General features: G+C 38.0%; 1 protein-coding gene across 1 annotated transcript in view; it reads left to right on the forward strand.

The window, feature by feature from the left end:
* Positions 1 to 5,996, forward strand: part of LOC311086737 (uncharacterized protein) — a 36,573-nt gene extending 30,577 nt beyond the window's left edge. Inside the window, exons 3-4 of the mRNA XM_084119766.1 lie at positions 1,000 to 1,097; positions 1,412 to 5,996. Coding sequence (XP_083975892.1) covers positions 1,004 to 1,097; positions 1,412 to 5,166 — 3,849 coding nt within the window. The 5' untranslated portion in view covers positions 1,000 to 1,003 and the 3' untranslated portion in view covers positions 5,167 to 5,996. The remainder of the gene's footprint in view (positions 1 to 999; positions 1,098 to 1,411) is intronic.
* Positions 5,997 to 12,668: the final 6,672 nt, after the last annotated feature.

The following is a 12,668-nucleotide window of genomic DNA, read 5'->3' on the forward strand; positions in this document are numbered from 1 at the left end:
ATAGACTATTTACTTGTGATTTAGCTGCAATCATGTAATAACGTTATAATATAGGCTTATATATTTACGACAGTGCAAGTACTCCACAGCGACTCTAGGGGTCGCTGTTTGACAAAAACACAAATTCTACTTAGTGTGGCTTTAATAAAGCCACCTGAAAAACTATGCGCAAGTGTACCTGGACAAAAGCCGTTTTAAACGCAAAGGGTCGTTACACCATTGATTTGAATTAGTTAATAGAAGTTAAATCATAAATAAATTCAATTTGTGATTAAATTTTTTAAAGCATTCTCACTTTACAGCATTTTAACACAAGGGCCAGTACTTTTCCCAGTACTGTAGCTTTGCAAGAAGGTTTCTTCAAGCATCTTGGAGACGAACAGTTCTTCTGGATTTAGTTTGTCTCAGTTTTTTCTGTTTCTTCATGTAATCACAGACAGACTCGATGATGGTGAGATCAGATCATCCTGGCTGTTGTCAGATTCCTTGTGCATACAGAAATCTCACTGGATTATTACAATTAATGGCAAAAATAATGTTTGTAAATGTAAACTGATACTTCCTACTGACACACTACAGCAAAAGATATAAATTACTGACGGGGGGGGGGCACTGAGAAATTTTTCAGAATACCTTTTTATGTTCAAAAGAAGAAAGTCATATTTACAACAACATGAGGGTGAGTAAAAAATGACAGAATTTTCATTTTTATGTGAAATGTTAAAGTGTACCCCCTTAAAGCACAAGTGGCCCCTGCCCGGACCCCCCAGCTACCATGATCTAGAACCGCCACTGGAAAAATGGTCTAATAAATTTGTTAAGCACTGTATATGTGTGTATATATATATATATATTGTATATATGTATATATTTCTTATTCCTCATGCCATATTGCAAAATAAATGATCAAGTGGCTGTTCATATTACATGACTGTCATTTCCATTCATTCTTTTTTTTTTTAAATCACTCACTAAAAGCTTCTTTTTTTTTACTTTTAGAAAGATGTCTGACTCTGAGACCATCGAACTGGCTTGTCTTGGCCGGCCTTTTCAATTAGGAATGCTTTATGACTGCCGAAGGGATCTCCTTATTCCAGGTAAAAAAAAAAATAAAGATTTCAGAGATCATTTCAGTTAGCATAAATAATCAGAAGATACATTTTTTGTGTGATTCATCTGCTATGACAAAGTAAAACTATGCTTTGTCAAAGTTTCAGCATTTATGTTAATATTGTAACAATATTATTATTATTACTTAAAATATTAATATGACCATATTATAGTAAAGAGAAAACAGAAACATGTTTTCCTAAAGGTACACCAGAATATATGTCCATTAAAGCAAACAAAAATGAATTAATTGGTCTCCGGTGGCTTAATATATATATATTATTTATGTATTATTTTTAAGGAATAACTCTCTGGGACGCTCAGATGCTGCAGAAGAATATTAATGTGCGTCCACAGCCAAACACTGACTTCAAAATCATTGCCTCAGATTCAAGTGAAGACAAAGTAGAAGCTTTGAATGTTTCTGCATCTCTTGAAGCCAGTTTTCTGGGTGGATTAGTTAGTGTGAAAGGGTCAGCTAGCTATTTAAATGACAAGAAGAAGTCCAAACATCAATCTCGAGTCACCTTACAGTATCGGACAACTTCACGTTTTGAGCAGTTGACCATGGAGCATCTTGGAGCAGGGAACATAAAGCATAGCAATGTATTTCAGGAGGGCTCGGCCACACATGTTGTTACGGCTCTATTGTATGGAGCTCAAGCATTCTTTATTTTTGACCGTGAAGTTTCATCCAATGAAAATCATCAAGAGATACATGGAGACCTGCATGCAACAATCAAAAACATACCTTCAATATCAATTGAAGGTGAAGCATCTTTGAAAATGAATGAATCGGAAAAAGAGAAAATGAACAAATTCAGCTGCACTTTTCATGGAGATTTTGCTCTGGAAAACAATCCAGTTTCCTATGTAGATGCCATCAAGGTGTACTCAGAGCTGCCAAAACTGTTGGGAGAACATGGAGAGAATGCTGTGCCCATGACCGTATGGCTTTACCCTCTGAAAAAACTAGATTCAACAGCTGCTCAGTTAGTCAGGGAGATCAGTGTAAGCCTAGTACGACGTGCCCAACGGATCATGGATGAACTGGATAATTGTGACATTCAATTTCAAGACCTGATGAGGGACAATGTCGCCATTCAATTCCCTGAAATCACAGCTAAGATCATAAAATGTAAAGACCTCTGCTCAGAGTACAAAATAGTTTTTCAAAAACATCTCTGCAGACTTCTTCCATCCATAAGGGGTGGAGGAAAAGAAGAACAAGAACTTGTTGATGCTCTTAATGACAAAGAAAGATCCCCGTTTCAGGGTGCTCTGGTACACAAGTATCTCAATGAGCGAGAGCGAGAAATGAATGTCATTAGATCTTACCTCGAAATCATGCAAGAAGTTCCTGTTCTTTCATCCAGCAATGACTTGGACAAGGTTGTCTTGAAAGCATCCAATGACTATGTGATAGCCTTTGCACTTTCATCCTTAAATGAAAACGACCCATACCTTTTAGACTTAGAGAATTACCTAAAAAAACAATGTAACAATGTAACTTTGTCTTCAAAGAAGACAGAGAAATGGTTTTCCTCAGGAAATGTAACTACACTGACCAGGGAAAACATACAGTCCTTCCTAGATTTCAAAGAAGCCAATAAAGGAAGAAAGAACATTGAATTCTGCATTGCATCAATCCCGGATGAACTCAACACTGCCTCTTCAATTCATGTTTATGAAAGGGGGAGACTCATAAGCTCACAGTACGAGCTCCCCTCAAAACCCCCAAAACCAGTCTTCTTGAGTGCTGAGCATGACTGCATACATCTGCAAATCAAACCTCCTGTCCACGGTGTTAGTTGTGTGAACTCGTACTGCATTTCATATCAGTCTGTGCAGACCTCTGAATGGACAGATGTGTTTACTGATGGGGTTTCTGATCAAGTCACAGTCAAGCAGTTACAACCACATAAAGAATATCGTTTCAACTGTAAGGCAGTGTGTCGTCCAGGAGTAAGTCTGACTAGTGACACAACATCATTCTTCAAGACTCTTCCATGTGCTCCTCCTGGAGCACCTATAGTGAAACGAGTAGAATCTGAGTCTGTAACTGTAGCCTGGGATGTTCCTACATCTGTGGGTGAAGATGTTCTGGTCACTGGATACGTGTTGGAATTCAGAGAATGTACAAAGGATCAGGAAAGTGAAAAGCCATGGAAGTCTGTGAAATCTACAAACAGGGAGTGCACTCTTCAGGGACTGAAAGAAGACACAGATTACGCAATCCGAGTTTTTGCCAACTGTGGAAATGATGGAGAGAGTCTCTCCAGCCCTGAAACTGTGTTTTCAGCCAGTTTTAAGGGGAAACAATCAAATAAGGATGGGAGCGGGTCGTTCTTGAATCAATCTTCACGAATAAAAAAGGGCAATCCATCAATACATACACTGACATTACACAAAAAAATGGCAGAGACTGTTAGTTTTAATCAATATGTCTTCGGAAGAAAGGTTGAGGATGTGAAAAACAAAGTTATCCTTCTTTTGGGACCAACGGGTGCAGGAAAAACCACACTGGTTAATGTGATGGTCAATTACATACTGGGCGTAAAGTGGCAGGATGCATATCGCTTCAAACTAATCAATGAAGTGACCAATCGCTCACAGGCTGAGAGTCAGACATATAATGTCTCATCTTTTGAGCTGTACAATCAGCCTGGCTTTAAAATTCCCTATTCCCTCACAATCGTAGATACACCCGGATTTGGGGATACAAGAGGGATCGCACATGATAAACTGATTACACAGCAGGTCAAAAGCTTTCTTTGTAGCCCTTTGGGAATCGATCACATTGATGCCGTCTGCTTTGTTGTCCAGGCCTCTCTTGCCCGCCTGAGTGCCAATCAGAAGTACATCTTTGACTCAATCCTGTCCATTTTTGGCAAAGACATTGCAGAAAACATCATCATTTTGGTGACATTTGCAGACAGTAAAGACATCCCAGTTCTAGAAGCCATCAAAGCAGCAGATCTGCCCTGTCAAAAGAATACAAAGGGACAACCCACCCATTTCAGTTTCAACAATTCAGCTGTGTATGCAGAAAAAAAAGAAGAGCCTACAACCTCTGACAATGATTCAGATGATAATGATGAAGATGATAATGATGAAGATGATAAACTGACCAAACTTGTCTGGAACAAAACCTTTAAACAGATGAAGGCTTTTTTCAAGGCATTGGGGGCCATTGAAAGTAAAGATCTGACGATGACTATAAAGGTCTTGGAGGAACGAGAGCGCCTTGAGAAAGCAATGAAAAGTCTGACCCCTCAAATAACTGCAGGTCTCTCTAAAATGAGTGAGATAAAAAAATTCAAACAAAGTTTGGAAAATGAGAGTGGGAACATGGAACAAAATGAGGATTTTGAGCAAGATGTAGAGGTCATGAAAGCAATCAGAACCCCTGTAAACTGTTTTACCATGAATTGCAACAACTGCTTCTTCACATGTCACTCCAACTGTTTCCTCCCTGCAGAAGATTCTCTGCAAACTTGTGCAGTGATGGAGGATGGACACTGCATTATCTGCCCTGGAAACTGCCCTTACTCTCGTCATTCTAGGGAAAATTTCATGTGGAAGTATGAAACAAAAATAGAGAAAAAAACTATTAAAGAGCTGAAAGAAAACTTCATGAAGGCAAAAGATAAGTTTATGGACTCTAAGCAAATGCTTGATGCACTTGAAAAGGACCTCCATGGAATTGAGGAAAAACTAAGGAAGTTGATCAAACTGTCCTCTGATTGCCTAAGAAGACTGGATGAAATTGCATTGAATCCAAAATCTCTCTCCACAGCCGAATATCTCGAAATCCTGATCAAAACTGAGAAAGAAGAGAAAAGTCCTGGCTTTGAGGACCGGGTTGTTGGACTCGAGAAAATGAAACAAGAAAGTCTTATTCTGGAAAAGATTGCTAAAGGAGAAAATTTGCTTGAAACAGAGCGCCGCATTATGGAGGAGAGAGAGAAGCGAATGCAAACTGTTGCCCTGAAAATGATGAAAATTAAGGAAGCTTTTAGTGCCTTTCAGTCACAGAGCAAAGAAAACATCTGATCAAAAGGATGGAAGTGCTTCCCTTGAGGGACAGGAGATGTCCTAACCAAAATAAAAGGCTGAATAGTTCAAAAAGATTTAGGAAAATTGAAAATTTGCTTAACAAGATGTTACTTAAACATCAATGCTTCTTTCACATGTAAATCAATAATCATTTACCATCAAGAATACTGAATTTAAGAGTTATTTTATGCTTTTAATATTTGTGTTTTCAACAATGATGCAATGTCAAATTTCTCATGAATCCACAACAATCATGTACTGTAGCTCAACTGGTAGAGCATAGTGCTAGCAACACAGTAATAATGGCTCCAGAGAATGCATGAAATTAGTGTAGTATTTTTTCTTCTTTTTTTTCATTTTTTATAGCTGAAATGCTATATAAATTGCATTGCTTAAAGTGGATAAAAACTTCTGAAAAAAGTATAAATGTAAAAAAAAAAAATCTTGTGAAATCATGCAAAAAAATTTGATATTGTAAAATACTATGAAATACTATAAAAACAATGTATGGTTTCAAGCACTTCCTTTATGTTTTCAAGAAATTATGAGTTTTAAGAAATTATAAGTTGTATTAGTATGGCATAAAACATTTTTAAATTAAGAAATATGGATTTTTCAAACGGTAGAGCTTATACTGTATTGCCGCAATGCGCATGTGAAATTTTCCCAATTCCCTGACAATTTACTACTGTTCAAAAGTTATCAGCAATTGTATTATAATTAATTCTACTTATGGGTTTTAAAATGATAATTATTTTTATTAGTAATAATATTGTTTTAAAAAAAAGTAATTTTCTCAACTCTGTGAATTAATAAAAAGATCTTAACTGTTTAACTTAATTGTCAATTCATGATTTTACTTTTTTAAACCTTTGTGAAGTTTAAATCAGTTTGAAGCCTGTTTTGCAAAATCCAGGTCCTGAACACGGACTGCGACTTGTAAACAATGTCCAAAATTATTGCCATTACGCATTATGACTGTCTGTCATTCATGTTAATCAAACAACAAAAGACAACGAGAAGATCACTTAAGCTTTAACAAAGATTAATAATATTTAATTTATACAGCCAAGACTATAGTTTTATTTAACATTTGATTTCCTGAACAATTCATGTACATCAAACTTTTTTTATTGCAATAATAATTCCAGAAAAACGAAATATTGCAATGTAGTGCAGTAAAAACAAGTATGAAAAATAAAAATAGACTACAACCTTTACAACTCTGTATGTCAGATTGACAGGTAATGATATTCTGTAGCCTACCATCCATGGTGAATTAATTAAATACATAATTATTATAAGAAAAGAAAAAATAAATTAATAAAAGGTAGCCTGGCTCCGCCCTCCTACGTACTTCCGCTCAATTTTCATTTTCCTTCAGTACGTCGTCTGGGTTTGCGGTATATTCGTGGGTTTTCTCCATAGATATCATATATAAACGCTAGATGTCTTATGGCGCAGTCACTTCCGGCATCACCGTTCGGCCATCTTGTCACAGGCAGGCTTGATGTAAGGTGAGTGATCAGCACGCACACAAATCCTCTTATCTCGCTGAAATCTTGATGGATTTACAAACGGTTTGGTTTCTTACAAACGTTATTAACGTGGCTATAATTCCGAATGCTTGAACATGTATGTTATAATTATTCTTATGTATGCAGTGTCATAATTACATCTCTGATGTTTATAACAAACCAAACCGTTTGAAAATCGGTAGAAAATTGAGCAAGTTATGGTTATTTAAAAGTACATGCACCATTAAACGAGTGAGCGAGGTGTCTGTGGCAAGATGGCCGCCACGTGCGGACGTCGACCTCCATTGGCCAGCAGCGCGCACGATACATCTAGCCTTTATTATATGATATCTATGGTTTTCTCAGGCCAATTTTTACCGGTCCAATCAGCGAACAGAGGGAGTGGCTGAGAACGATGACGTTGAGGTCGTGCGCTAGTTTTGAGTTGAAGTTTCGTCACGACCAAACGTTAGCGATTGGTTATGGCAGATCCAGAGTGGCTCTGGGCAGATCCAATGGGGAGTACAAAAGAAATGTACGAGAGTCTGGTAGGACCAGGCCAGAGCCATAGAGAGAAAGAGTTGCGACAATCCCATACTATAGACCTCCGTTGTAAAAAATGGCGGCGCTTTTAACCGCCTTTCTCTCTATGGCTCTGGACCAGGCTAAATAAAAGGTACAAGAACTAGAAAAAGAACATCAGAAATATGCAGAGACCTAAAATACATTGGATTGAGAAGTCAAAATAATAAAAAGCTTCAGGAGGTAGTAAGTCAGTTTGACCTCTCACAGTTAATTCAGGGTCCCAGCAAAGTTACCTCATCATCTCAAACTCAAATTGATTTAATATTTAGGAACAAATCAGAAAGAATAACTATCAAAAAGTAAGAAAATTAACAAAACATAGGTTTTTATATCAACAAGAGAAAGAGATTTTCTAAACATTATACCAAAAAGATTTCTAAAGAGAAATTGAAAAAAATAAACTGGAATGAGATTCTGTCCACAGGTGATCTAGATCAGTGGTTCCCAAACCTGTCCTGGAGGACCCCCAACACTGCACGTTTTCTTTGTCTCCCTAATCAAACACACCTGATTCAACTCATCAGCTCATTAACCCATGTGATAATGAGCTGATGAGTTGAATCTGGTGTGTTTGATTAGGGAGACAAAGAAAACGTGCAGTGTTGGGGGTCCTTCAGGACAGGTTTGGGAACCACTGATCTAGATGATGCTTCTGAGTGTCTAATGGCCAGATTAAAAAGGTTCAAGGTGAATTCAGTAGCAATGTTAGATTTTCTTGAAAGAAGCAGAATTTACCTTGGTTAAATGAACAGCTATAAAAGTTAATGAAACAGAGGGACCATGCCTTGAAGATAGCGCTCAAATCTGGGTTAGCTCATGACAGAAGGACATTTCAGTGTTTACATAATAAAGTTTTAAAGAAATTGAGAAAAGCAAAATTCTACATCTACCTCATAAATGATGCTAAGGGGAATAGTACACAAGTCTTACAGTAAAAGAAAACCGTAACAAAGGAAATAAAGATATTGAATTACAAGTTCAGGTAAATTTAATTCAAGATAAGCATCAAATTGAGTGCATTTAATATATTTTTTTATAGATTCAGATAAAGATTTAACATAAGGTTTTAGTGCAAAAAGTAAGGATATTGTATCACCAAATCCTAATTATCTTGTCTTTAATATTTCTGAAGTATCTGAGTTTAATATAATAAAAAATTGGGTCAGCGTAAGAGTTCTAGGGCTAAAGCGGTTTTGATTGTGATTCTATGTTAAAAAGTGTACAGCTGTTATTAGCACACCCATTATTCATTTGGTTAATTTGTCAATAAAACAATGTTATTTTCCAAATGCTTAGAAGTCAGCAGTAATAGCACTTATATTTAAGACTATTGATCCTACTAATGTAACCAATTATAGACCTATTAGTATTCTTCCAGTGGTTTCCAAAGTAATTGAAAAGTAATTAAAATCTTGGTCATTTTCCACTACATCCTATGCAGTTTTGATTTAGGGCGCATCATTCTACAGAGACAGCAAACTGTTACTTTGTTGAACAAATTAAATCCAGTCTTGACAGGGGAGTTGTTGTTGGTGCAGTCTTCCCTTGATTTTAAATGGCTTTTGATACTGTTAATCATAATGTACTTTTATCTAAATTGTTTAACTTTTCTATTAACACATTAACATGGATGGAATCAAATTTAATTTAAGGAGACAATGTACAAAAATGAATGATATATGCTTATCCTTCCTTGACTGTACTATTGGAGTCCGACAGGGATCAATTCTCATTTAGTCTCTATATTAATGGTCTATGTCCAGAGGTCCAGGTTCAGATGTATGCAGATGATACAGTTATCTGTACATGCTAAGACAAAAGAACAGGCTGCTATCAAACTTACTGCTGCATTGAACAAAGTCTCAGTTTGGTTAACTCGCTCTCATCTTACTCTTAATGTGAGTACAACTGTGGGAATGTATTTTTCTATTAAAAGAACTGATGAGTATCGACCAGATATTTCAGTAAAGGAGAAGCAATAAATAATGTTGAGCATTTTAAATACTTGGGTATGATTATAGATTCTAATTTACATTTTAAGAAACAAAAAAAGGTTTCTAGAGGTGTTAGAGCAAGCTTAATGATTGTTTTGAATATTAGACATCAGTCACCTTTGGCTGCTAAACTTTTTACGCACATAATGATTCTTCTGCATTTATCTTATTGTGCTACAAGCTGGTCTCAAACAAGTGTAACAACATTAAAACCATTATACTCTTTATAAACAAGCTGTGAAAGTTTTGGACAAAAAAAAAGTTATCATGGAACGACCTAAGGGTGAGTAATTAATGACAGAAATTTCATTTTTGGGTGAACTAACCTTTTAAGTTATGATCAAGACTTCTCAAAAAAAGACAGAAATGGTTTTCCTCAGGAGATGTAACTACTCTGACCAGGGAAACCATTCAGGCCTCCCTAGATTTCAAAGAATATCTGCATTGCATCAATACCTGATTAACTCAGGATTTCCTCTTAAATTCATGTTTATGAAAGGGGGAGACTCATAAGCTCAGTACAAACTCCCTTTTCCCCCTCAATGAAATGTATTACCTCAAGCACACCGGCAGATGGCGACAAACTACTATCAGAAAGTTAGAAATCCAAACCAGCACCAGTTCACATACTGAGCAAATTCCAAACAGCATTACGAGCCCTTGAAGAACTCTGTAGAATCGTGACTCAAAGGGTTGTTGCACACAAAACTGTGCATCTGAAATAACGTTAGTGAGGGTATGATGGTAACTGCAAATTTGCCATTTATGATTACATGATCGTGCATCTAGACTATTTTAAACACAGCAGTGAGATTTAAACCCATTTAAATAATCATTACATATTTTTTTTTTTTTTTTTTTTTACCAAATGGCATGTGAAGAATTGAAATAAACAGTCAAAAAAGGCGACATTTGGCCAAACACTTTTGTTTGCTACAGTCTTAACAGTTATAGCTAAGTATAATGGGGAACATAATTATTTGATCCCCTGCTGATTTTGTAAGTTTGCCCACTTACAAAGAAATGAAGGGTCTATACATTTTATGGTAGGTATATTTTTACGTATAGAGACAGAATATAAACCAAAAAATCCAGACAAAACACATTATATAAAGGTTATAAATTGATTTGCATTTCAGTAAGTGTTAAGGTAAGACGTTTCTTGTAGTTGGTCACCAGGTTTGCACACATTTCAAGGGGGATTTTGGTCCACTCCTCTTTACAGATACTCTCAAAATACTCAAAAATAAATAAAAATAAAATAAATGTGTGTGTCATTGTCACGCTGAAAGACCCCATCCACAAGCCATCTTCAGTGTTCTGGCTGAAGGAAGGAGGTTCTCGTACAAGATTTGACGGTACATGGCCCCATCCATCGGCCCCTCAATACAGTGAAGTCATCCAGAAAACAGCCCAAAAGCATGATGTTTCCACCTCAGTGCTTGACTGTAGGGATGGTGTTCTTGGGGTCTATAGTCAACATTTCTCTCCCTCCAAACACGGCGAGTTGAGTTGATGCCAAATAGCTCAATTTTGGTCTCATTTGACCACAGCACTTTCTCCAAAACCTTCTCTGAATCATTAGAAGAAGTGAGCAAACTTACAAAATCAGCAGGGGATCAAATAATTATTTTCCCCACTGTATCTATCTGTAGACCATCTGGTTGGTGTTATATTGTATACAAACTAAAAAAAATGTTTTTTATTTTTTTATTTCCTGACTGTTCTGCTTTTTCAAAGTAGTTCTGCTAGGTTCAATGTTTCGTTTCGTAACAGATTTCTTCTCATAATATCATATCATATCATAATATCATACATTCTTTGTTGAAATGTTGCTGACATGTCAACTATGAAGAATTCAAATATTCAAACTGAAGAAATTCCCGCCTGGTGCAACAGTCTCTTCTGAGCACGAATGGAGCAGCATAGTGATACAGTAATGAAACACTCTCTGGCTACATCTACATTAATCCAGACACATTTGAAAACATTGCTTTAATTTTAAGATGTTCTCAGACCACACTATCTTTCCAGCATTTTCAAAAAGTTTCACGATCTCTTTCACACAAAACTCTTAATTCATCTTCCTGTGCATGCTATAAAATGTAATAAAAGCTGATAGTGATGATACAGAGAGACGGGAAATAGCTATGTTCTCTTTTATAGGTTCACTACGCAGTGGGAACGCCCTCTGATTGTGCCGATTGTCTGAAGCCCTTATAGAATGACGCCATTTTATTGGCTGATGGCGCGGGTGCCGCCCCGACCCTCTTACGTCGTCACATTATACAGGCGCGCGCGCCATCTGCTCCTCAGATTTCTCTGCCTTCACGAAGCGGCCATTTCATGCCCTTCGCTCTCGGTTTTTCTGAGCCCGAAAATTTCGGATTTACAACTGCTTCGTCGTCTTCTGCACTTCAGCGACTGGAATAAGTGGAACTCTGTTCTCCTTATGGTGAAGTGCAATGGAATACCCAAACACTTAACACACTTACTGTGAGGGTCGTTGCTCGCAATGAAGCGAGCACATGGCGGAGAGCAATGACCCTCACAGTAAGTGTGTTAAGTGTTTGGGTTTTTCGCATGCACATGAGGCAGTTTTAGGATTGTCTAAAAGTAAATTCTGTGACAATCTGCTTCTCAAAACCCTCCGCTCTAGGCTCGCGGTTTTTGAGAAGGAGTCATTCGTTTCCCCCCGTCGTGCTCCCGAGACCGCCGAGGCCTCTCGAGAATCCGCGACCTGGGGTTCGGATGTAGAGTTCGAGGATTTGGAGCATGAGCAAACGGGCCTTGCCCTTTCTCTCCCTCCCTCTCCCGAGCATGCACGTGGCATGCCAGTCGAGTTTGCGCGTGATTATTTATGCCCCAGCCCGGGAGCACGTGAGACGGTTTCTTTCGGGCTGGAAGACGTAATTTATACTGCAGCTTTCGACTCCAAGGATTTCGGGCTGCTTTAACCGACGACGTTATCCCACCCAGCGGCCAGGAAACGCGGCCTACTGTGGCTTACACGGAACTTATGGACGGAACTTTCGCGCTAAGGAGATGCTCGCTATCGACTGGCCTGACGAGCCCTGCGAGTCACAGTCGTCTAAACTCGACGAGAGATTTCTTAGTGGCTCTATGCCAGAGCGAAGAAAGCTGCCCTTTTACAGTGATCTGCATCACGAGATTTCCAGATCCTGGAAGCAGCCTTTCTCCGCTCGTCTGACAAATGCAGGTTGGCTGACTTCACCAACCTCGTGGGTTCTGTGGAGCAGGATTATTCCGCCATTCCAGCGGTCGAGGACACGTTAGCTAATCACCTCGCTCCATCATCTGTGCCGACATGGAAGCCCCTCCTTTCTTCTAAAGCGTGTAGGACTACTTCCTCCCTTATCGGGAAATCCTACATGGCAGTTGG

This window comes from Abramis brama (assembly GCF_963993115.1).
Source record: "Abramis brama genome assembly, chromosome: 7".
NCBI classification, from domain to species: domain Eukaryota; kingdom Metazoa; phylum Chordata; class Actinopteri; order Cypriniformes; family Leuciscidae; genus Abramis; species Abramis brama.